The sequence below is a fragment of the Pseudopodoces humilis genome, chromosome 11 (assembly GCF_049639895.1).
Source record: "Pseudopodoces humilis isolate 2021_Gansu_Grassland_sample_001 chromosome 11, ASM4963989v1, whole genome shotgun sequence".
NCBI classification, from domain to species: Eukaryota; Metazoa; Chordata; class Aves; order Passeriformes; family Paridae; genus Pseudopodoces; species Pseudopodoces humilis.
Genome location: NC_142210.1, coordinates 275,946 through 298,814, shown reverse-complemented (window position 1 = coordinate 298,814; position 22,869 = coordinate 275,946). Strand labels below are relative to the sequence as shown.

At 55.0% G+C, this 22,869-nt stretch overlaps 4 protein-coding genes across 6 annotated transcripts; 3 read left to right on the top strand and 1 right to left on the bottom strand.

Moving 5' to 3' along the window:
• Positions 1-1,588: 1,588 nt before the first annotated feature.
• On the bottom strand, positions 1,589-3,504 carry FBXL12 (F-box and leucine rich repeat protein 12). 2 transcript variants are annotated; one of them, XM_088061171.1, is made up of 4 exons: positions 3,445-3,504; positions 3,105-3,177; positions 2,581-2,874; positions 1,589-2,511 (listed from the first exon to the last, which is right to left on the bottom strand). In XM_088061171.1, exons 1-4 carry the CDS (start codon positions 3,498-3,500, stop codon positions 2,101-2,103), a joined length of 834 nt encoding a protein of 277 aa, XP_087917297.1. In that variant the 5' UTR covers positions 3,501-3,504; the 3' UTR covers positions 1,589-2,100. The 2 variants fall into 2 exon arrangements, with proteins under 2 accessions (XP_087917297.1, XP_087917296.1); XM_088061170.1 differs by having other exon boundaries at positions 1,589-2,874.
• Positions 3,505-12,527: 9,023 nt separating this feature from the next.
• ESPNL (espin like) lies at positions 12,528-14,448 on the top strand. The gene is made up of 3 exons (XM_088061336.1): positions 12,528-12,617; positions 12,704-12,877; positions 12,945-14,448. Exons 1-3 carry the CDS (start codon positions 12,528-12,530, stop codon positions 14,193-14,195), a joined length of 1,515 nt encoding a protein of 504 aa, XP_087917462.1. The 3' UTR covers positions 14,196-14,448.
• Positions 14,449-14,519: 71 nt separating this feature from the next.
• On the top strand, positions 14,520-18,409 carry KLHL30 (kelch like family member 30). Of its 2 annotated transcripts, none has more exons than XM_088061335.1 (8): positions 14,520-14,846; positions 14,991-15,831; positions 15,913-16,081; positions 16,271-16,357; positions 16,581-16,736; positions 16,823-17,011; positions 17,533-17,678; positions 17,972-18,409. In XM_088061335.1, exons 1-8 carry the CDS (start codon positions 14,590-14,592, stop codon positions 18,221-18,223), a joined length of 2,097 nt encoding a protein of 698 aa, XP_087917461.1. In that variant the 5' UTR covers positions 14,520-14,589; the 3' UTR covers positions 18,224-18,409. The 2 variants fall into 2 exon arrangements, with proteins under 2 accessions (XP_087917461.1, XP_005529683.2); XM_005529626.3 differs by having other exon boundaries at positions 14,988-15,831.
• A 239-nt stretch (positions 18,410-18,648) lies between these two features.
• ERFE (erythroferrone) lies at positions 18,649-20,562 on the top strand. The gene is made up of 6 exons (XM_005529655.3): positions 18,649-18,973; positions 19,106-19,278; positions 19,369-19,477; positions 19,549-19,639; positions 19,749-19,827; positions 20,133-20,562. The coding sequence occupies exons 1-6, from the start codon at positions 18,649-18,651 to the stop codon at positions 20,229-20,231; spliced, it is 876 nt and encodes a 291-aa protein (XP_005529712.1). The 3' UTR covers positions 20,232-20,562.
• The last annotated feature ends 2,307 nt before the right edge of the window (positions 20,563-22,869 follow it).

The following is a 22,869-nucleotide window of genomic DNA, read 5'->3' as shown; positions in this document are numbered from 1 at the left end:
ACAGAAGGCACGAGCAGATGCACTTGGCTGCGAAAATAAAATGGATTTGGGTCTGATAAAACACCGGGGTACAAATATTAAATACATACATGTATGTAATTGTGGTATATGTGTGTAAGCTGGTGTGTGAAGAAGCAAAGCAGCAGCTTGGTCACTCCCTGCAATTACTGATAACCCCAAATTTTGTGGTTTCTCTGAGTTTTCTATTCACTTTGAAGGCTGTGGACTGCTGCTCCTTTCGGGATGCTAACACGTTTTGTGTCCTAGCGTTGCTGAAGGTTCAGCTGTCTCTGTTGGATATTTATTATGTATTTTTTAAAACACTTGTGCTTTGATGTAATTATGTGTATATGGACACTGAGAAGGTGGGGTTGGGGGAAGAAACACTCAGAACAGCAAAAGATGAAATGGAGATGAACTGAACAGAAACCTCTTGAATTTGGAAATCAGAATAAATAAAGGTCAAGAGCAGCCCTCCAAAGAGCTTCAAGCAGGTATGTGAGGAGGGTGAGCAGAACCAGAATTGCTGATTAAAGACCTTCCAGTTGTTTATTCCCCTAATTTGCCCATAGGCATCCAATATTTACAACTCTTCTCCTGCTTCCAAACCTAAAACACTCCGCTTTGCACCAAATCAGTTATAATTGCTGTTCCATGTTCAGCAGTTAGTTAATGGAAAACTGGCGTGTTGTGACTGTGGGGATATTAAATTCTGTTTTTGTGCCATCAGGATTGCAAAGAACCTGCTGTAAAGATCAGGAGAACACTGAGGTTCTTGCCACATCTCACTGTGCCTTGACTGACTGATGGATTTTTACTGGTTTTGATTTTCCCTTTTCCTGTTGTACTGTCCCTCCCCATCCCAGAGAGTGCTGGAATAGGGAATGCTGGAGCCTTTTAATAAGGCTGATTCCATCAGTATTAATCTCCTTGTCTGGGATAAACATGGAGCAGTAGCTACTCAGTCAGCAGCCTTGGGATGCTTTCCAAAGCAGAGCTGGAACATTTTACCTTTGGATATTTGCCCTGAAGCTACCCTGAGACTGGATTTAGGAACAAAAAAGAGGAAAGGGCACAAAGACCACCCAACAGCAATGGGGATTTCACCACAGGGAAATTTCACTGCCATCCAGGACCATCTGAAACCCAAAGGTTTATTGATTGTTCTGCAGCTGAATGGAGAGCAGGGGGTGTTTGGGATGAGAAGAGGCAGAAAAGACTCAACTGAGGCATTAGATGTCCTGCTCTGTTTCCTGTGGGATGCTCTTGTCACAAACAAGGCTATCCTAAGGGGCAGGAGAGATGCCGAAGCAGGTTAAAAAAAACCACACCCAAGTCCTAAAAACAAGGGTTCAAATGAAAGTTAAAAGCTTGCAGATTTTTTAAAATAAATACAATACTTGCTTAAAATATAGACTAAAAATTAAGAATCACAACATAACATTTAGGTGGTTATCTGGTGTTAGGATATTGAGGGATGGGGAGGAAGAGGATGTGAACACAGACAATAAAAGTGATGAGAAAACATGGATGCTACCAGCAAAACCCAGAGGTTGCCTGGGGGCAAATGGGATGTCTGGCTCTTGGGACCTGGTGTTCAGGAATCCTCATAACGAGCCTGACAAGTGACTTGAAGATCTGAATTTGAAGCAAAGGAGAAGGAATTGGTAATGCTGAGGTTTTGGCTGCCAGCTCTATTTTTTTCCATGACAGAAGGGTGCCTCACTTCACTCCGTGAATTTTGCACTCATTAAGCTGCTGCCTGATCCTTGGCAGTGAAGAGGAGAGGAGGAGACAGAGCTTAAACTTGTCATCACCCCAGCCAGCTTTTGGTCAGTGGGGTTCCCAAAGTCTAGGTGTGCTTCCCGGCTTTCCTATTCCTCTGATCCATGGAAAACAAGGAGAGTGGAATCCTACCAAATGCTTGTTAACAAACTTATTTACATGACATGCTCTTTAATGTATTTATGTGAAATAAATGTAATATTTTAAGGCCAATGGGAATTCTGTCCCAAAGCTACGTACATGAAAACAGGCTTTATAAAAAGAGGAAAAAAGGAGCACTTCAGGTGTACTAAGGAAGAATAGCACTCCAGGCTGTCACGGAGTGTGAGATATGGTGCAATGTGGAAAATTCTCCTGAATTTTACCGAGGAGCTCATCTTCAAAGCAAGTTCCACCTAATTTGAGGTGGTTCAGGCGAGGCAGCACTTGCAACAAAGCGATAACAGTACCAAGGGAGACCAAATCATAGAGGTCAAGGCACAGGGTCTCCAGGTACTCCAGTGTCACAATAGCAACCAGCCCCTTGTTTGTCAGAAAGTAGGCATTGCTGATTTCTAGGTAGCGGAGCTGCTTCATGTGGCGCCCGATGAATACCATGGCAGCATCACCAATGATGCAGTGCCGTAGAATCAGGCGTTCAAGCTCTTTGAGGTGGGGAGCTGCTGCTTGGATCCCCTTATCAGTGATGCGGTAGGTGCCACAAAGGCTCAGTGTCTTCAAGTGGTTCTGTAAGGAAACGTCAAGAAGGTGATGGTCAGAAAAGGTGGGAATGCTGTGGATAGCGAGGTGTTGTACCTGGGGTGGTGGCACCGAAGGGGAGACGCAGAACCAGGCATCGGGGATGTCGCAGAGGCTCAGCTCCAGCGTGGTGACAGAAGCGGGCATGCTCTCGTACGGGACGTGGCGGAGGTCGGTCTCGGTCAGGCACAGCCGATGGAGCTGGGGACAGCGCTTCCGAAGGGCAGCCAGCAGCGGCGGTGAGAGGAGCCGCTGCTTGCGGCCGGAGCGAGGCACGCCCCGCATCCGCAGGGTGCACAGGCTCTCGGGGAGGCGGTGGCGCACCAGGTGCCACAGCGTGCGGCGGGTGATCTGCGGGTGGAAGGGCCCAGTTCCAGGGGATGGCTGGGGAAGGGCACCCCTGTCGCAGTGGGGCGCTTCCCCCCGCTTCCCCTCAGCTTCTGCCCGCAGCAGGGTGATCTGACCCCCCCCCCCCCCAGTCTCAGTCTCTGTTCACAGCGCGGTGATCTCGCCTCCCCCCATCCCTCCCCACAGCGGACTCCGCCGTCCCCTGCCCCGCGGTGCGGACAGGCGGCCCGTACCCGGTGAGGGCTCAAATCCACATGTGTCCAGACCGCTCGGTCCTGCGCCAGCTGCTGCCACCGCCGGCAGACCCTGCGGGGAGGCGATCGGCCGTCAGCGCCGGGGCGGGGAAGCGGCAGGCGGCCGGTCCCGCCCGGGGTGACCCTACCTGGCCGCTCGCAGGCGGTCCCGCAGCGGCAGCAGCGCCAAGACCTGCACCAGCACCGAGTCGGGCAGCGGCGGCCGCGCCGCCATGGCGGCCGTTACAACAACACAGCCGGGCCGCGGCCCCGGCAACCACCGGTAAACCCCGGGAGCTCCGCTGGCCTCGGGACGTCCCTATTTAACCCCCTTCCTTACCGACAGCTCCCTCCCGGTGCCTCTTCGTTCCTCCGCGTTGAGCCCCGGTGGCTCATCCGGTCTCGCCCATCCCACCCCATGACAGCCTCTTATCCTGTCACCCCCTCACCACCCCACCCGCGGTGCCTCTTCTTTCCTGGCACTCCTCCTCTTGGTGTCTCTTGGAGGAGAAATAGTATAGCACTGACCATTCCTGGTCCAGTCACTCCCCCTGATATGTTGTTTTGAATGCCCTTCTAATGTTCACGTGGCACCAGCTCACATAATTTTTTCTGAATATCCAGCAGGCCATTACAGGATGAGAACAGCTGTCCTGACTCTCAGAAAAGAGCCTGGAATATCTGCAGTGCATAGTTGCAACCCTGAGAGAAGAGAATACAAAGTAATAAATTCAACGCTGACCTCAGGAGTATGCTAGAGCAGGTAAAATATGCTGTCCCTACCTCTGCAAAGTTTCCTTGTTCTCTGGAACACGACACATTTCACCAGACAGCACTTTGGAGTTCTCCTTTCCTGTCCCTCTCACCCCTGTGGACACACACTGTTGTATTTTCTCTTTATTCTGCCCATGGCCTTGACAAGTGCCCCTTCACACTGATGCCAACTTCCTTGGCCCAGTGGCCCCAGACACACACTTGTCTCTCTTGTAGCCCACACCGAGTGCTTTTTGCCCACAACTAATGGTGTCTGAGCAGAGATCTCCTTGTCCTGACGTCCAGAAGTAATTTTGCTCCATTTGGTGGCAGGTTTCTGTGATCTTTTTTCACATCCAATGTGTAGGTGGAAGAGGAAGGGAGAAGCCTGAGGAGACTTCTCTAAAAGTCTGACCAGCAGATGAGCTGCTTCTGTACAGGTGTGTTATAGATGGGTAATGCAATGGTTGGCTCTCACAATTACGGGATGAATATTATGTGTATGTTAAGAGAAGTTTTTACAGATATATAGTTATGTTATTTTGGTATGTTCTCCCTATAGTCCTATTGCTGTGTATAAAAATGCTCGCTTGCGGTGAGAGACTTCTCCTGGGTCAAGCTGTTCAGGTATAAGCAATTTATTATAAGGGTAAAGAGAGGGGAGACCCGTGTCCACCACCAGCCTCGGCGTCCACGTGGTCCGGGGAAGGGGAGAGAGCAGGGAGAGCAGGGGAGGAGAGGTTAGAAAAGGGGAGGGAGGGCATAAGAGCAACAGAGGGAAAGAGGGAATAAAACAGGGAGGCTTATGAGAGAGGGGGAAGACAAGAGAGGGATAAGAGGGGAAAAAACAAGAGGGTAAGAGTAAGAGAGGGAAAGAGTGGAAGAGGTAAGAGAGGGGGAGAGGGGAGCTGAGAGAGGGGTAAAGGGGTAAGAGAGAAGAGCCAAGAGGTATGAGAGAGGTTAAGAGAGAAAAGCTAAGAGAGCGAAGTTCTTGTTACAATCCAATATATCTTTTTCTATAGTGAATATTCTAATTCTTAGTAACCAATCACCATGAGACACACCCACTAAAGAATTTACATACAGCCTATGCGCTTCCCTATATTAACATACAATGTTGCATTTTAGACTCTACAAAGCTTTACAAGTTCTTTCCTTGCTTCTTGACCTTTGGACTTTCTATCAGCAGAAGGACATTGTTTTATCAACAGGGATTCTCCTCTAGCTGGCTAGGCTATTGTTCTTTGGTTAACCAGCACTCAGTATCCTATGACTCAAAGCAGGCTTTCATTTCTACTTTGATTCTAGCCTTCATATTTTCAGAATCTTCTGCCAAACAATCACACTCATAAGGTTTCCCTGTTTTACCCGCCCCAACAAGTCCTCTTTCCGTTCCCTCTTATATTGTTGTCACTGCTTGAGGCATTTGGGAAGGGCAGGCTTGTTACCAGGAGGCACAGCATGGCAACACCTGACCTCCAGTCAAGTTGTAGCAAAGTGATGTCCCCCGATGGACGGCACTGACAAGACTTTGGGTGGGACCAGGGTATAAAAAGCAGAGCACCCATTTTGTAGATGAGCACTTGGCGGTTCAGTTCCATGCTTCCAGTGCTGCACATTTTCCTTATTTAATCGTTTGTTGTGTTTTGTTAAGGTTTAATAAACTTTGGAAATTTTAAAAGTGAGTATCGGTTCTCACAGGTGTGAACAGAATCTTCCCTGGTGGGAGGAGGCTCTGGCCATGCAGTTGTAGTGGCAGCAGCAGCAATCACCAGACTTGTCCTTGTACTTTCATGGCTTTGGTAACACCCTGGTCTGCCTGAGGAGATGAATCTTCACAAGCATCAGGGCAGAATAGATGTAAGAGTTATGTCAGTCAACTACAGGATGCTGAGTTCTGGCAAGTGAGCCAAGACTGCTGCTGAAGCCACCAACGTTGAGCTGAAGGCTGTTTTCACCAGGAAGCCTCAGAATCTGAAGTTCATTTGTGACAGAAAGCAAATTGAACTCCTTCCCCTTGGCACTCATGGCTGCCTGTGCTGTGGACCTACTTCTGCAGTTCAGCAGTGTGTTGGTTTTGCATGGCCTGGTTCTTGGTAGCTGGGGTGCCACAGAGGTGGCTTCTGTGAGAAGCTGCTGGAAGCTTCCACCATGTCCAGCAGAGCCAGTCCCTGATGGCTCTGAGGATGGACATGCCACTGGCCAAGGGTGGGCCAGCTGGAGATGTTGGTAACGCCTCTGTGATAACAGATTCAAGAAGAAAATCAGAACAAAGGGGACCCACTGTTAGTTCCAGGCAGAGAAGAGGACGAGGTGAGAATATGTGAGGGAAACAACGTGGAGACACCAAGGTCAGCAGAGAAGGAGGGGCAGGAGGTGCTCCAGGCACCAGAGCTGAGATTCCTCTGCAGCCGTGGTGAGACCATGGTGAAGCAGCTGTGCCCCTGCAGCCTGTGGGGATCCATGGGGGATGCAGAGATCCCCCCACAGCCCCTGGGGATCCATGGGGGATGCAGAGATCCCCCCACAGCCCCTGGGGATCCATGGGGGATGCAGAGATCCCCCCACAGCCCCTGGGGATCCATGGGGGATGCAGAGATCCCCCCACAGCCCCTGGGGATCCATGGGGGATGCAGAGATCCCCCCACAGCCCCTGGGGATACATGGGGGATGCAGAGATCCCCCCACAGCCCCTGGTGGAGATGCCCAGACTGGAATGGGTGGATGCCTGGAGGAGGCTGTGATCCAGTGAAGACCCAGTGGAGAGAGGGCCCTGCTTCCAGGCTGGAGCAGCCTGTCCTTGGAGGGCTGCACCCCATGGAAGAGTGACCCACGCTGCAGCAGTTCTGGGAGGACTGCTGCTCATGAGATTGGAACCACACTGGAGAAGTTCACAGAGAGCTGTCTCCTGTGGGAGGCACCCCACAGTCTCAGTCTCACAGGGGGAGAGGGAAGGCTCCTCTCTCTGAGCAGTGGCAGAAGACCCTATGCTCAGATAGGTAAACCAGAGTAAATCCAAATGGGAGAAGTGGCCATGTGCTGCTAAGAACATCTGCCAGGAAGTGGTAGGTCAAGTTCCAGATCTGCAGTTTCCCAGACCCAGAGGAGTGCCCTAACAGCTGGAAAACACTTTCTCAGTTCACTTTATCAACACTTTCATTCATTATGTGTCAGTGCCTTGGGGGTGCTTATGGCACAGACAGAGTCAGTGGTGCCTGGGCTCATTTCTGAGCTCTCTGAACATGTGCTACAGACTGAAGAGTTAGGATACAGGGAAGCTTGGGTCTGCCCTTCCTCTTTCTTCTGATTTATTAATATAAAAATGGTTGTTTAATTACAGTTTTCAGCATTCTGAGAGTTGAAAAATTCTGGTTTAGCATTAAAGTATATGAATTGAAAATGGCAGTGAAGGAAGTGATAAACCTTTATATAATCAGGATGAGCATGAGGAAAAGGAGAAATCCCACCTAATTCTAGTAAAATTGGGGAATGTGAATGTTGGGAGTTTCTAAAGATGCTTTAGAGTCTATGAATGGAAAACTGAAATTTCCCTTTCATGTGGCAGAATATCTGTAACTAGTATTGTATTCCAAATAAAAGTCAGAGGATTAAAATTGATAAAAATATATTAATGTATTCCTATTTTATTACCAACTTGAATAAAATTTCAGGTTATATAGGTGTGTTGGTTTTGGCTGGAGTAGAGTTAATTTTCTTCCAGGCACTAGCTGGCATGAATGTGTTTTGGATTTGTGCTGAACACAGGGCTGCTAATTAGAAATGTTTTTGTTATTGTTGAACAGAATTTTCACAGAGCCAAAGCCTTCCCTGCCCCTTATATTGCCACGCTGGGGAGAGTGCTGGGAGTGCACGGGGAGCTGGAAGGGGAAGCACCCAGGGCAGGTGACCCCAAATGACCCAAGGGATATTCCAGACCTTATGGCATCATGCTCAGCATATAAAGCTGGATGGAAGAAGGAGGAAGACAGGGATGTGTGGAATGATGCTGTTTATCTTCCCAAGTCACTGTTCCAGGTTGTCTTCCACTGCTCCACATTGTTCCACGTTATTTTATTCTTGTCCAGATTTAAGGCAAGCATAGAGTGTGTAGTGAAATGTTTTTGTTTTGTGTGTTTATGTGTTTATGTTTTTGTGTGTTTATGGCCTCAGCAGTCTCCAGTACTAATTACATAGGACTGGTGTGTAACATGGGCTGTGCTTTTCTCCTTTCTTTCTGTAAAAGTTGGCACCAGCTTTAACTCTCTGTTATAACAGATTTGTTGACACTAGTGATTTTTACAGAATAGTTCAAAAGAGAAATACATTACCGAAACAAGCTTTAAGGTTCTTAGAAGGGTGGCTCATATGATGCCCAAAGAATAGGCTGGAAATAAATCCCCACAGACTGGTGTCAGAAGAGAAGGTATTTGTTTATTGCAGAGCTGGTGCTGAGGGGGATATCTCCTCCAAACTCACCCACCTTTGTCAAGTGCTGTGTTATATCTATACAGTAAATATTTCTTAGTATCACTATGGCACTACAACATCATCACATACACACTGTAACTAATTTACATAGTATCATCTCATGGTTATTAGATAATTATTTTGCACTGTGCTTGCACCTCCCCAATTTGGGGATCATTATGGGTCTTTGATGAAGGTTTCCAAGGTCTTCCCATCTGAACTTTTCAACTTTGTCTTCAGAGCATGCAAAGTCGTCGTATTCTTTGGTCTGTCTGGTCTTAACTGGTCTAAATTCTTTGGTTTGTGGCTAATTTGCTTTACATTTTCCAATTTCTCATTAGTACTATACTTATTCAGCTCTAAAGCTATCCACTCGGTGAGTTTTTTTCTTCTTTTTTGTCTATTCAGCATCAATCAACTAGTTAAACATATACTAGCCATTACATTGTATAAAAAGTTATTTATATCAGGTTATATAGGTATAAAAAGCTATGATTCAGATTACATAGATATCAGGTTATTTGCATATATTAAAATATCATGTTTTAGGTTATATTGATATAAGGTTATATAGATATATCCAGTTATACTGGTATCTTAAGCTATATAAGCACTTGGTAACTTTGATCTAAGTTGTATAGGCATCACATATTTCCCTAGAACTCAAGATCAGGATTTACAGCTCTGGCAGATTTTCTGCCCTTCAAAATTTTTATACTCACATTTTCAATAACAGAATGAATGTCTTCTTAATTCTGCAACGTAAGTCTGCTGCAAAACCTGGCGTTCATCCTTCTCCAGGGAGAAGTAGGGAGGTGGCAGCATTAAGCACCAAACAGCCCCATTCTGCAGCTTTTTGGCTGGGCACTGCAGCAGAAATGTAGCAGCAATGCCCTTCTGCTCCCCACTTTTCATGTGACTATTGAGCTCCTGCTTCACACAGCCTTTGGAAAAGAATGTGACCCACCCAGCAGGGCTGGCTCTGCAGCCAGTGCCCTGATATGGGGTGTGTGGGGTCATTCCTTCTCTTCCCGTGGTGTTCAGTGACTGATTCCTCCTGACCTCCTTTACTGATCTGTGGGCTCTCCAGCTGTGAGGCAAAATTGCTCCCTGAGCACCCCTCCTAACAGAAATAGAAAGCTTTTCCAAGTCCCTCTTGCTGTATTCTCTCAACTGAGCTGATTTCAGCAGCAGTGATTCTGCAAGGACACAGTCCTTAGGGAGGCTCCCAGATTTTATCAGTCTCCCACTGTCTGCCCCACACAATCAATTAGACATGAAGCACTAAGTATAGAAACAGGAGGTCCTCAACCCTTCATCCCCTGGATTTCCACTGCTTTTGAGATATCAAAGATATGAAATATAAAGTTTAGAAACCAAACCAAGAAAATTAGTCCTGGTTCTCTGTAGAATGGCTGAGACACCAGAAGATGATGCTGCAGCCTCAGGGAACTTGATAGGCTGGAGAAACAGGGCGACAGAACCTCCTGAAGTTCAACCAAGGGCCAAGCAGAATCCTCCCCCTGGGGAGGTGCAGCCCCAGGCACCAGGACATGCCCTGGAAAGCAGCTCTGCAGAGCAGATCCTGGCACATGTGACTGGCACAGCCCCACCCCAGCAGGGACCTGGAAGGGAGCTGGGCAAACACTGAGGTGTGCAGCCCACTGCCAGATGGGCTTGGTGCCACAGCATGGGTCTCTGTGGATGGGGGAGTTCCTGGGTGTGCCCCTCAGAGCCCTGTGATGTCACCACTCAGCATCATTGTTACTCGTGTAACCATAAACAGCAGCCCTGGGTAGTAGCAGCCGAGGAGCTTCCGAGTGCTGCAGCATCTGCAGAACCTCCGATCCGAATGACACCAGTGACTGAGGAACTTGTGAGTGCTGCCAGTGACCGAGGAACCTCCGAGCCCCACGAGAGGTCAAGAAACCTCTGAGTGCCACAAGTGGAAGCCCGCCAGCAGCTGAGTCAAGTCCTGGAGCAGCAATGGCAGAGGTCAGGCAAGAGCCATCAGCGCCACGACCCGTCAGGTTCTGCCGCATCTGCGTGGATTTCCTCCAAAGGCCCGCTGCCGTGCAGCCCTGCGGGCACGTGTTCTGCCACGCCTGCATCCAGCCCCAGGCTGCCCCCGACGCCAATGCCACCTGCCCGGTCTGCCAAGGGCCCATCGAGTCCATCCGCCTGCTGCAGGGGCAGGAAAACCGTGCCGGGGTGGCCCCGCGTCGGCGCCGCCGCCTCCATCCCTTTGTGGTGCGGTGGAGGCAGCGGCAGCAGCAGGAGGCGCAGGAGGATGCAGCTCCTGGAGGTGGCCGGCGCCGAAGACTCGCCGATGGGGACAGGCCACCGAGCCCCCCTGGGCCCCAGCAGCGCGTCCAGAGAGTGCTGGAGGAGCTGGACAGAAATGGGCCGGGGCAGGAAGGTTCACTGTGGCCACCGAGGGAGCTGGAGAGAAGAGTTGACCTCAGGGGACCCCGTGCACCTTCTCCCCTTGATCCCATGTAATGTGGATCCTCCACAGCCCCTCTGAAATGAAAAGCAGGATGCTGAGAAAGGCCTTGCCTGGTTTCTTCTGCCCTTTTGCTGCAGGACTGGGGTAGTGGCAGCTGTGGGAGAGGGAAGGATATGGCTGTAGGAACTTGGGGAGAGGATGGGATAAGGCTGAAGAACCTTGAGTTCAGTGGAGAGGGAATAATGTGGCTGTTGGAGCTAGAGGAGAAAGGCCATCCTTGGTTGTTTCTGTGTTGCTTGTGGGTATGCAGCTGGGAAATGGAAAAGGAGAAGAGGGAAAGGGAAAGGGAAAGGGAAAGGGAAAGGGAAAGGGAAAAGGGAGTCCCCTGAGACTCTCAGCAGATCCCAAAGGGGCCAGTGCCTGCTTTCCTGAGGAGCAGGGTGAGAAAAGAGGCAGAGATGGAGGTTTAGAGCAGAACCTCCTCTACTCTCATGCTCCTGCACACCCTTGCACTGTGGAGAGCTGCAATCCTAGAAGCTCTCCAGGCTGGGGGACACAGCCCTGGCACAACACTCTGCCAAAGATTTCAGCAATTCCAGCAAATTCCCCTATCCTACAGCAAAGCATGACTGGCACTCGTGCTGTGCCTCTATTGCTGGGCAGCAGAAGCTCATCCTCCCCATTAGAGCTGGGTGTCAGCCTGCATTGGAGCCAGGGAGGCTTGAGAGGCTGACTCTAATGGATCCTCACCAGCTAATCGGTGTTAATAGGCTTAGATCTGTTGCTTCTTAATTTTATTCCAGCCCCTCGATTGAATTTCTCACATGTAAGTGAGCCCTGCGAGTCCATCCTAGCCATATATAATAGATGGTGGTGGAGGGAAAGAACACAAGTGTGGCTGAATGCCAGTAACCGATGCTCAGGCAGCAGTGCAGCAGAACCCTCTGCTGAACATCCCCCACTGCCAGAGCCTGCCCTCAGTGCCTCTGTGCAAGACACTTCCTATGTTCCCAGCAGCTGGCCTGGGGCCATGACCAGCCTTGGCCATTCTCCATTGGTCCCAAGAGCAGGACAAGGCTTGGAGCCAAGTCACCAAGCCACTATCTCCAGGAATGGCACCAGTTCCACACACTGAGCCCTGGTGCTGCCACTTGATGCCCCATCAATTATTAATACAATGTTCAATGCATCTGTGCTCTGGCCCAGCACTGCAGCCCTGGCCCCTGTGTTCTCCAGGGCTGCCTAACCACTCCAACCTCCCCTCCTGCCCTGTATTGCTCTTTGCTTCTCATACAGGGGCATTGGGGGTGCAGCCACACCACCTTTGCGTTCCCTGAGCAGGGCACGACAGGACCCGGCCCCTTAACTTCAGCAGCAGGTAAGACCCCACTAGGGCTGGGGCAGCAGGCACCCCCATCCTCGAGGAATGCCAGTCTTTCACCCCAGGGAGAGGGAGGATGGGCTGGGGGGCTTGGGATGCCCGGAGAAGGGCTGGTGGCCATGGGGCTCAGTCCTTGGCTGCAGAGGGATAGCAGGCAGCAGGGATTCCTCAGCTCTGTCCCTTCCTCTGAAGGAATCAGATCCACCGTGGCTGTCCCCCGAGGAGGGTTCTCCCCAAGGTCCAGGGCGATGTGTCGGGTCACCCCTCCGCTGGGGGGGCGGTCCTGGAGGTGTTTGGGCCTACCACCCCTTGCTGCCCTCCCCAGGAGGAGGCCCCCGCCTCTGCCCCCAGCAGCCGCCCGGCCCGGCAGGGGATGGAGCCCGGCAGGTCGGTGCCGGCGGAGCTGAAGCTCCGCAAGCCCTCGCAGCGGGCCAGGATCCCGGCGCCCTTCCTCTCCCACCCGGTAGGTCGCTGGCTCGGCCCGCGGCCCCCGGCTCGTCCCCTCGGCGGCCGCACCCCTTCGAGCCCCCCATGACTCTATCCACACAGGACGGGGCGCCTGGGACGGCCAGGACCCCCGGGCCGGACCCCGCGGAGGCAGACGCGGAATCCCTGGTACCCACACACGATGAGCGGGGCCGGCTCATCCCCGAGTGGAAGCGGCAAGTGATGGTGCGGCGGCTGCGGGCCAGACTGGGGGACGAGGACCCAGCGGGAGGGCAGGTAGGAGGGGCACGGGAAGCAGAGGGGGTGCGAGCTCTGGGAAGTCGCTGACCGCCTCTCTCCGCAGGATGCAGCCTCCTGGAGCTTCTCGCCCTCCCACCAAGCCGTGCTGGGCCCGTTCGGGGAGCTGCTGACCGAGGCGGATCTGCATCAGTTGGAGAGGGCAGTGGAGAGCCTGCGGCTGCGGCGGCGTGGCGAGGTGTACCAGGGCGAGCTGCGGCGCCTGGTGCGGGAGCTACGCGCCCTCTTGCCCGCCCCGCTGCTCAGCATCTCCGTCCGCAGCCCCCCGCCTGCTCCGGGGCTGCCGCTGCCCCTCTGGTGCGGCCGCCTGGCCGGCGCCGTCAATAGCCTGGCAGCGCTGCTGGGCAACGCCGAGGGGCTGCGGGCTCCCTGCGCTGACGTCGCCGCGCCCGCCGCTACTCCGGCTCTCCCCGCCGCCGCCGGACATCCCCGGGAGCCGGGGGGCAGCCTGGCGCAGAGGGAGATCCGGCAGTGTGGGGTCTGCGTCCGCAGCCTGCGCGGCGCCTTCGAGCCCGCCTGGGGGGCGGCGGGGAGCGCGCCGGCCGGGGGCGGCGAGGCGGAGGCCGCCGGCGCTCCGGGCATCAGCTGCGAGGAGGCGTTTTCCGCGGGCGGCGGCGGCTCCCCGCCGCAGGGGAAGGGGCTGGGGCCAGAGTGGGGCAGCTTGAGGAAGGAACGGATCGTGATGCTCTTCCTGAGCCATTGGAAACGCTCCGCTTACGCGCCCCTACGGCCCGCCGCCGGGGAGCCTCGGGAGACGGCGGGGAGCGGGGCCCGGGCGGCCGCACGCCTGGCGCGGCAGAGAGCGGCCATCCAGCGGCTCCTGGGCGGCTGGCGAGATGCCGCCTCCCGCCGCCCCCCGCCGCCGCCCCCCGCCCGCACCCTGCTCTCCCCGGGGCAGTTCGTGTCGGCGGCGGGGGGGGGCCCGGCCGTGTACGAGAGCCTGTCGCTGGAGCTATTTATGCTGGGCTATTTCCGCATCTTGGAGCAGGACCTGTCCCCCGAGGAGCGCCGAGGCCGCCACCTGCTCTGTTTCGAGGTGTTTGAGCAGCTGGGCCGGCACGGCTGGCGGGCGGTGCGGGCCTTCCACCGCGCCGTCATCGACGAGATCGCGGCCGGGCGGCGCGGCTGGCGCGACGGCTTCGAGGACATCAAGGCACGGTACTTCGGGAGCTCCCACAGCCCGGCCCAGCGGCCGGGACAGCCCGGGGAGGAGGGGGACGAGATTTGTCGCTACATCGATCGCAGCTTCGCCTTTTGGAAGGAGAAGGAGGCCGAGATCTTCAGCCTGGAGGAGTGATGCCGAGGGGCTTCGGAGGCCGCGGGCTGCAATAAAAACCTTCTCGGTTCTGTCCCAGCTGAGCGAGGCTTTCCGGGACGGTGAAGAAAGCTGCTAAGCTGGGCCGGCCGCCTCAGCACCCCGGCTCCCCCTTTCCCAGGGCGAGCGTTTCAATCCTCGGCTGCCGCCGCGTGTTTACGGCTGCGGCGGAGTGAGATAAGGACCTTATTTATAGCGGCTCCGACACTGAGAGCCGGACGAGTGAGGAGGGCATCGTGGGGACCCCCTGCTGCCGATGGGGTGGAGGGAGGGTCCTGTGCGAGCTGTCCGTCCAGGCTCGCTGGCCACCCGACCCCTCCGCGAGGGGAAGGATTTCCTAAAGGCAGCGGTGTTGCGGGATGGGACAACGACGAGGATGGACGGCGGCGAGAGCTCTGCCCGTGCGGTGCCTTTAAGAGGGGGGAGCAGTGTCCAGGTGCCGCCTAAAAATAGCGAGGGCCCCTGGTCCCGGCTGATCCCGTGTGGAGCGGCGTGTCCCTGCGCCGGGACCGCGCTCCCTCCCCGCCCGCCGGCCTGGGGAGCACTGCTGAGAGCGGGAGCGACCGCCCCAAATCACCCCGAAAATCATCCCCAAAAGGCCGGTGGCCGTCCCGACAGGGCAGCTGTAGCGTGGTGAGGAGAAAACACCGCCACCGTGGGAGGGGGGGGCTGTGGGAAGCGCTTGTGCCGTCGCTGCTGTCCGTGACTCGGGCACTGGGAAGGGGGGAGGGTGTCGCGGCAGGGGGAGAGGGAGACACGGTCGCCTTTTCCTAGCAGGGACACCCTCGCCTCCCGCTGCTTGGGCATTGCCCGCCTGCCAGGCCCCACGGCCGTCCCCGGCACCATGGTGAGGAACATGGACGACTTTGACTTCTGCCTGCCTTCGCACGCCCAGGGCGTGCTGGAGGGGCTGCAGCAGTTCCGCACCAACCCCAAACTGGCCGACGTGACGCTGGTGGCGGGAGGGCGGGAGTTTCCCTGCCACCGAGGCGTCCTGGCCCTCTGCAGCCACTACTTCTATGCCATGTTCTCTGGTGACTTTGCTGAGAGCATCGCAGCACGGGTGGAGCTAAAGGAAGTCGATCCCAGTGCCCTGGAGATGCTGCTTGATTTTGCCTACACGGGGAAGGTCACCATCAACCAGGGCAACGTGGAGGGGCTGATGCGAACCTCCAGCCAGCTCCACTTCCCTGCTATCCAGAAAGTTTGCAGCCGCTACCTCCGGCAGCAGATGGATGCCACCAACTGCCTAGGTATCTGTGAGTTTGGTGAGAGCCACGGCTGCCCTGAGGTCTCCTCCAAGGCCTGGTCTTTCTTGCAGGAGAACTTTGAAGCCGTCTCTCTTCAGGAGGAGTTCCTCCAGCTCTCCAAGGAGAGGTTAGCTGTCTACCTCTCCAATGACCAGCTGCAGGTGCAGGAGGAGCGGAGCCTGGTTGAGGCTGTCCTGCGCTGGGTGCGCCACGACCCGGGATCCCGAGCCCAGTTCCTGCCGGAGCTGCTGGAGCTGACCCACCTTGTCTCGCTGCCTGACCAGTACCTGCAGAACCTCCTTGCCACTGAGCCTCTTGTTCGTGACTCAGATGCCAGCAAGGGCCTCATTGCCCGATCCCGCACCATGGTGGGTACCCCCTTCCCCTAAATGCCACTCCCTGAGCTGGAAAGGAGGAGCCTGATGGCCCCTCCCCGGCCTCTTCGTCAGGGGCAGAGTGGCACCGGTGCCCTGAAGAACCCCCCAAGCCCACCACAGAAGCTAGAAGAGGTGCTGGTGGTGGTTGGTGGCCGTGTGCTGGAGGATGGTGAGGATGAGGAGAGGGGGCTGGAAATGCCGTCTGCCACCAGGAACTTTGCCTTCTACAACCCCAAAAGCAGTAAGTGCCCCCCATTTCCTCCACCTCCATTTATGCTAATTAACCATCTGTCTACCCCAAAGCCATCTCTTCCCAAACTAGTGTCAGTTTAGAGAGACACTGGTTGGGTTGGGATGGGTGGAAACAGGGGTGGCTTAGAAAGTGCCATGGCTGGCTGTGGGGTCATTGCTTGGCTCTGCTGGATTTCAGGGCAATGGATGGCTCTGCCTGACTTCCCTGACTACAACAAATGGGGCTTTTCCCTGGTGGCTCTGAACAACGATGTGTACGTCACAGGTCAGTGCCAGGGCTGCTGGTGCAGGGTGGGGGCTTCGAGGAGCAGGGGTGGAGGACAGAGGACAATGACATGAGCATGAAGCACAGATGTGGGGCCCAGAGGCTCCTCTCTGAGCAAAATCCTCTCCTTACTCTCTACTTGGGCAAATCTGGCCACTGGCAAAGAATACCCAGGGACAGCTGCACTTGGGAGACGGTGGCCACCTGACCCGTCTGTCTCTAGGTGGCTCCCGAGGGTCCCAGAATGACACGTGGTCAACAACGCAGGCCTGGTGCTTCTGCCCCAGGGATGGTGTCTGGAAACCCATCGCTTCCATGCTGAGAGCCCGGACAAACCACACCAGCGCTGTCCTCAATGGTGAGATCTACGTCATCGGGGGTAAGGCTGCAAAGACCCTGTGGGTGTTGCTAGGGTGGGGGTCCATGAGAGCAGCAGGGTGGCTGCAGTGTCCTGTCACCCTGCAGGGACAACAGTGGATGTGGTGGAGGTGGAGCGCTATGACCCGTACAACAAGAGCTGGTGTGCCATCAGCCCAGCCCTCAAGTACGTGAGCAATTTTGCAGCTGCCAGCTGCTTGGGCAAGCTCTACCTGGTGGGCTCCTGCGCCGTCAAGTACAACGCACTCACTCTGCAGTGCTACAACCCTGTTCAAGGTGAGAGCTGACCCTGCTGCCACACCCCACCAGTGTTGTCCCTGGGAGAGGGGCTGAGGGGGACCCCCAGGCAGGTGACCCCCCCCCCAGACTGCCAGGCATGGTCCTGTGGGATGTGAGCAGGTGCTGGCAGGGTGTGGTGCTGGCTGTGGAGCCCCGGGAGCGTGGCTGTTAGCAGCATGGACTCGAGTCACAGATGTCCGACAGCCCTGGCCTGAGGTTCAGTGCAGTGGAATCTCTGAGGCAGTGGGGTGGGGGAGGCTGCTGACGTCCTGTGACAATGCCACCTCCTCAAGTGGACTCTTTCCCATCCCACAGAGCGGCTACAAACCACGTCCCCACCCCCCACTATTCTTTATGCACGACCTTCCACTGGGATGGGGACTGTGGGTGCCAGTCTGCCTGCCTGGTCTGCCTCCTCCCTTTCAAATTCCCCCTGAAATAGCAATGCTTTTTTCAGCAACTGGCAGCTGCATCGAGAGCCAAGGGTGGGATGCACTGCTAATGACAGCTCCTTGCAGATCTGTGGAGTGTGATCACATCTCCCTTCATCCCCAAGTACCTGTCAGCCCCACGCTGTGCCACCCTTCGTGGGCTCATCTACCTCATCGGGGATAACACCAAGAAGGTCCATGTGTACAACCCAGAGGCCAACATCTGGCAGAAGGTGGGATGTGGGATCAGGCACGATCAGTCTCCCAAGGACATGGGGATGGTGTTCCCAGCTGCTTCCCCTCAGTGCCAGCACTCTCCCTCCTACCCACTCATCCCTTGGCTCTATTAACACCTGCAGAGCTGAGGCTGCCCCCATTTCTTCCTCCCTTTCTCCCCATCACATGTGTGAGGCACCAGAAGCCCTTAAACCTCACAGAAGATGGGGTAGACATGTCACTGTCATCTGTGGTGGGAGTAGGAGGTCACCAAGGAGTCCCTGCACATCTCACCCTGTCCCTCACACAGGTGCAACTCCTACACACACTTCATGAGAATGGTGGGATGGTGGCAGTGGGTGACCGGCTCTTTGTCACCGGTGGCCACTGGAAGGGCATGGATGGAGACTACCAGGTAGAAATGGAGGTGTATGACTGCACCAAGGACCTCTGGACGTGCGAGGGCTCCCTGCCCTGTCTCTGGCTCTTCCACAGCTCCTCCTCCATCTTCATGGACACCTCCAAGTGGACAGAACCTTTCCAGGGTGACCATGGGTGGTAGGGGAGCCTCAGTGATGCCCATCACCCTATGCAGCCATGCTCCCCTTTTTCTGCTGCCTGTTGGGGCAGATTGACGAGTGAGGGGTGGAAAGGCCCGTGCCAGGCTGGCTGGGGCACCAGGAGCATGTTCTCCCCTACTAATGCAGGGAAAAGGCTTTTCCTTATAAACACGCTTTGGTTAACGCTCTCTCCTTTTCGTTTGTGGGTTTGTGGCTTTTTAAGAACCTTTTTCCCCCTCCAAAACACTAAAGATTTTCGAAGCGTTTAAAAACACGCCGCGCTGAGGAGCCCCAGGGCTGGGTGGGCGTCTCCGGTCCCAGGGGCGCTGCTCCCCGCGGCCCACGCGAGGTTTTACCCGCAGGGAGGTCCCCGGGAGCCGAGGGCAGAGCCCGGCAGCGAGGCGGGGCCGGTAGCGGTAGCGGCGGGATGCGGCTGCCGGAGCTGTGCCTGGCGCTCCTCTGCGCCACCGGCACGGGCACCGAACCCCCGCGAGCAGCCCGGGAGCGGCCGCTGGCTCCGGGAACAGCCGCGGGCCGTGCGGGGCCCGGAGCTGCCCCCGTGGATCCCCGGCAGGCGTGGATGCTGCTGGCCGGGAGCTCCGGGCCGGGAAACGGCGAGCGAGGCCGCGGCCGGAGCGGGGCTCGCACGGCCCCAGCAGGCGCCGGCTCTCCGGAAAAACCAACCTCGGCTGCCCCGGCCTCCCCCAGGATGCCGGAGGAGCTGCTGAGGGAGCTGCAGCTCCTGCTCAGAGGTACCGGGGTGGGGGAGCCAAGGTGGGAGCTGTGGGGGACAGCAGGACAAGGCAAAGCAGGGCTGGGCAGCAGAGTTGGGGAAGGTGAAGGTTCCCTTCCTAACGTCAGACTCCGGTGGGGTTTGGGGTCAGGCATGGCAAAGCTGTGCAGGACAGCTGGGGAAGGGCGTAAGGAGGAGGAAAGCAGAAAAGGCAACCTCCGGGGCGGAGTCCAGCACCGTGTGGAAGCAGCCTTCCGTTGCCGAACGCGTGAAGACATCACTGTGGAGCAGAAGATGTGGCAGGAGCTGGGGTTGTTCTACATTGTAAGTGCCCAGCCTGCCCCTTTTCCCTGTGTGCAGGGGCACCTACCCTGGCACAGGGACTCCTCTAACTCCAGCCATTCCCTCTTCCAGCCAGAGAGGGAGGGGATGTTCCACCGTGGCCCGGGGCTGAACCTGACCAGTGGGCAGTACAAGGCCCCGATTGCAGGGTACTACGCCTTCACCAGCACGCTGCACATTGGTGAGCCCTCAGCCAGGCCATGGCCCTGCCAGTGCAGGCTGGGATGGCTGTCACCCCCTGCTCTGTCACAGCACACAGGGAGCCGCAGAGGAAGGGCCAGGGATGGCGAGGGAGCCGCCTGCGGGTGCTGATCTGTGTGCAGTCCCGCTGCCAGCACAACAGGTATGGCACAGCAAGGCCAGGAACCCTGGGCAGGGAGGAGGGAAGGAGTCCAGCATCCCTGGTAAAGGAGGGACCTGCTCCCCCCACCACTACTGTCCCTCTTCTGCAGCAATCTGGAGACTGTATCTCAGCTGGGGAACAGTGGGGACCTTTTCACCATCTCTGTCACGGGCACCCTTTACCTGCAGGTTAGTGGTGCCAGCCCCACTGGTGACAGCCCTGGGAGGAAGGTGCCTTCCATGGGCTGGGCATCAGGTCTGCTTCTCAGGTGACCTCCAAACCCCAAAGGCAGTCAGGGCAGAGCTCTGCTAGGGCACTATGGCACAGACCATGGCTGGGCTGCCCCTAAAGGCGCTGTGCTGCTCTTTTCCCAGAAGGAAGGGTAGGGGCAGCTCCTCCAGCTCTTGCTTCCTGTGTGCAGGGGACAGCTCTCTCCTTGGCTCTGGTGCCCAGGGGAGGTGTCCTGGCCCTGCTGATCCCTCTCTCCCCCCAGGCTGGGCAGTATGCCTCCGTTTTCGTGGACAACTCGGCAGGCTTTCCCCTCACAGTTCAAAGTGGTTCCGATTTCAGTGCTGTTCTGCTGGGAGTGTGAAGAGGCACCACGCTGAACCTCTGCCAGCCACCATGGTGTCTCCCCTGCTCAGCACCAAGCCTAAGAAAGAACATTTGCTCATGCAGGAAGCTGCAGTCTGGTCTGATATTGCTTGTGCTGCAGAACCAGCCAAAGATGGACAAAAGATCATGAAGAAGATGATGATGATAATAATAAAGCAGCCTGACTAGGACATAAATGCATTCACTTTTATCTAAAGGCTAGGCCTAAAAGTTTATCTTGGAAAACACTGCTGACAGTGGCAGCAGATGGTTGCCTTGTCCCTAGGGCTCAGCTCCCACTGTGCCTGTAAAAAGCCCCACACATCCACTTTTTCCCTTACTGGAATTCCCTGCCCACACTTAGTCTCAGCAGCCCAAGCCAGATTATTATCTATTATTATCTATTGCTTTAGCTGTCCTGCAGGCTATGAGCAGTGAAGGTTTGCTGGCAGGAGCAAACATCCTTTGCACTAATCATCAAAGCAAAGTCCCAATAATGCTCCACATTCAATTAAAGCAAATTCCTGTCCTGTGACTCTCCACAGCAGGCACTCCCTGCCTGTGGCACAGGGCCCAGGCTGTGGACAGCAGATACACTCTTTGCTCTGGCTGCGATAGCTGCCTGAGCTGAGGATGGGCACAGGCCTACGTGACCACGCCAGGGCTGCAGGAGAAGCACCAGGAAAGCCGAGCGTTTGATTTCCTAGTAGCACTGCCTAAGTCGTGCCAGCAACACTGCAAGATAGCCTGAGCTGTACCCAGCCCCACCTTCTCCCAGGGATGTCCCAGGACCCGCCTGCCCATCTCCAGGGCTGCATCTCCTTGAGGAGCCTGGTGAAGGAGCTGTTAATGCAGCAATTTATGGGTAGGGGTGTTTGGGTCTGGGGAGGAGGGGGATGCTGACTCAATGCTAACTTCTCCCAAAGCAAAGAGAACTTGTCTCTGAGAGCAATGCTGTGCTTCACCCCCCCACCCCCGTGCCTCATCACCTGAGCTGATCAGGTGGGCAGCAGTCTCCTGGCACAGCTCCTGCCCAGCTGTAGAACTTGGCCATGGTAGCACCTCCCAGTCCCCACACACAATGAGCCTTGCTCTGATCAGCTGCCTCTCTTCCTACTACCCATACCTAAGAAGGTAGAGAAGTGTCTGGAAGCAGGACTTGCCCAGCTGTGAGCTGTCCTGTGCAGGTGAGATACCAAGAGTCCAGTGTGCTTGATCACAAAACTGAAAAAGCTAATTAAGAGAGGTACTCAAAGGGTAATTAAAGCGTGGGAAGAGGACAGAAGCTCTGTCAGCCCCAAGGGAGAGAACTGCCTGCAGAGCACTTGTGCATGGTTCACCTGTAAGAGACTATCCCAAGATTCCCTCATTTGCCTCAGGACCATCACAAGAACAGAGACCTAGACCCTGAAGACCCCAGGGAACTTTTGTGCAGGGGTTCTGGCCTGGTTGAGGTGGATGCTTGCTAAGTGACTGTTTGAAGGTGTGCTCCACCTATACAATTGTGATTGTTTGCAGGTGTTTGCTGGGCTGCCTTGTTCCTGCTGCTGAGCAGGGACTGGGGAGGGGTAGCCTGTTCTGTACCTCACACCTGCTTCACAGAGCAATGGGTCTTATCACAATGGCCTGTGAAACTCCCCTCCTCTTGGCCAACTGCCCCTTGCTTTGAAACAGAAAAAGTGACTACTTTCTCTGAGGGAAACGGAAGACTCTGTGTCAACAGATGGCTGAGAGGACTTCGGCATTGGTAGCTATAATCCCCCTTACTCTCTTTTTCCTATACTTTGCTTTCTCTTCTTTTCCCTTTATCACATATTAGTGCTGATGAGCACTCAATAAAGTGTGTTTTACTGTTTGAGTCCCTAGTGTGCTGATAACCTTTTGTACTCTAAGATCAAATAAAAGAACCACATCACGAATCCCACCTTGTGGATCGTGACACCACCCTGAAGTGGTCCTGGAGCTCTCCTCAGTAGCAGGATGCTGCTGAGCACTGAGGCAAGGAGAGTGCCTTTTCAGGAAACCTCCTGCAGACCCTGTCTTACCATGAAATTAAATGGTTTGTTTTACTTCTGCTAAAGCTGGGGCTGAGCCTGCTTTTCTACCCGTCTGTCTACTCTCAAGCATGGTAAGACCTGCTCCTTCCTTTTCCCCTTTGCCATGAAAAATGGTCATTTTATGGTAATTAACTATACCATAACATTTGCATATTCCAATCCTAGCTGGAGCTGTGCTTTCAGAACTTTTTCTAAAAGGCAGAAAAGCAGTGTTGCAAGAGGAGGGAGGGGGAGGGAAAGCAGTCAGAGAAGGATAAGCTAACATTCCTCTCAGCAGCTCTTGCACTGGAATTCAGAGTGGCCCCCTGGAAGGAACTCCTGAGCTGTGAGCATGGCTCAGCTCTTGCAGCATGGCACAGTATAAGAGGTAGAAAAAGGGGGAGCTGAGAAGAGAAATTACCTTTCTGAAATTTGCCATCAGGGTTTCTTTTGCCAGAAACAGAAGCAACTCCACACTATGTCTGGGCTCTCCAAATTTGCCTTTCAAGAGTAGAAACAGGAGTATGCTGCTTACAAAGGCACTCCCTCTCAGCTCATCCTGCAGTGCAACCTTACATCAGAGTACACAGGAATGGCTGC

Coding starts and splice junctions, on each gene's coding strand:
- KLHL30 (XM_005529626.3), top strand. CDS start 14,590: ATGGACGGCGGCGAGAGCTCTGCCCGTGCGGTGCCTTTAAGAGGGGGG. Junction 16,358..16,580: donor CAACGATGTGTACGTCACAG/GTCAGTGCCAGG, acceptor GTCTGTCTCTAG/GTGGCTCCCGAGGGTCCCAG. Junction 17,679..17,971: donor AGGCCAACATCTGGCAGAAG/GTGGGATGTGGG, acceptor TCCCTCACACAG/GTGCAACTCCTACACACACT.
- ERFE (XM_005529655.3), top strand. CDS start 18,649: ATGCGGCTGCCGGAGCTGTGCCTGGCGCTCCTCTGCGCCACCGGCACG. Junction 19,478..19,548: donor CACCAGCACGCTGCACATTG/GTGAGCCCTCAG, acceptor GCTCTGTCACAG/CACACAGGGAGCCGCAGAGG. Junction 19,828..20,132: donor CGGGCACCCTTTACCTGCAG/GTTAGTGGTGCC, acceptor CTCTCCCCCCAG/GCTGGGCAGTATGCCTCCGT.
- FBXL12 (XM_088061170.1), bottom strand. CDS start 3,500: ATGAGCCACCGGGGCTCAACGCGGAGGAACGAAGAGGCACCGGGAGGG. Junction 3,178..3,444: donor GCACCGGGAGGGAGCTGTCG/GTAAGGAAGGGG, acceptor GCCTCCCCGCAG/GGTCTGCCGGCGGTGGCAGC. Junction 2,875..3,104: donor TGGATTTGAGCCCTCACCGG/GTACGGGCCGCC, acceptor TTCCACCCGCAG/ATCACCCGCCGCACGCTGTG.
- ESPNL (XM_088061336.1), top strand. CDS start 12,528: ATGGAGCCCGGCAGGTCGGTGCCGGCGGAGCTGAAGCTCCGCAAGCCC. Junction 12,618..12,703: donor CGCCCTTCCTCTCCCACCCG/GTAGGTCGCTGG, acceptor CTATCCACACAG/GACGGGGCGCCTGGGACGGC. Junction 12,878..12,944: donor AGGACCCAGCGGGAGGGCAG/GTAGGAGGGGCA, acceptor CTCTCTCCGCAG/GATGCAGCCTCCTGGAGCTT.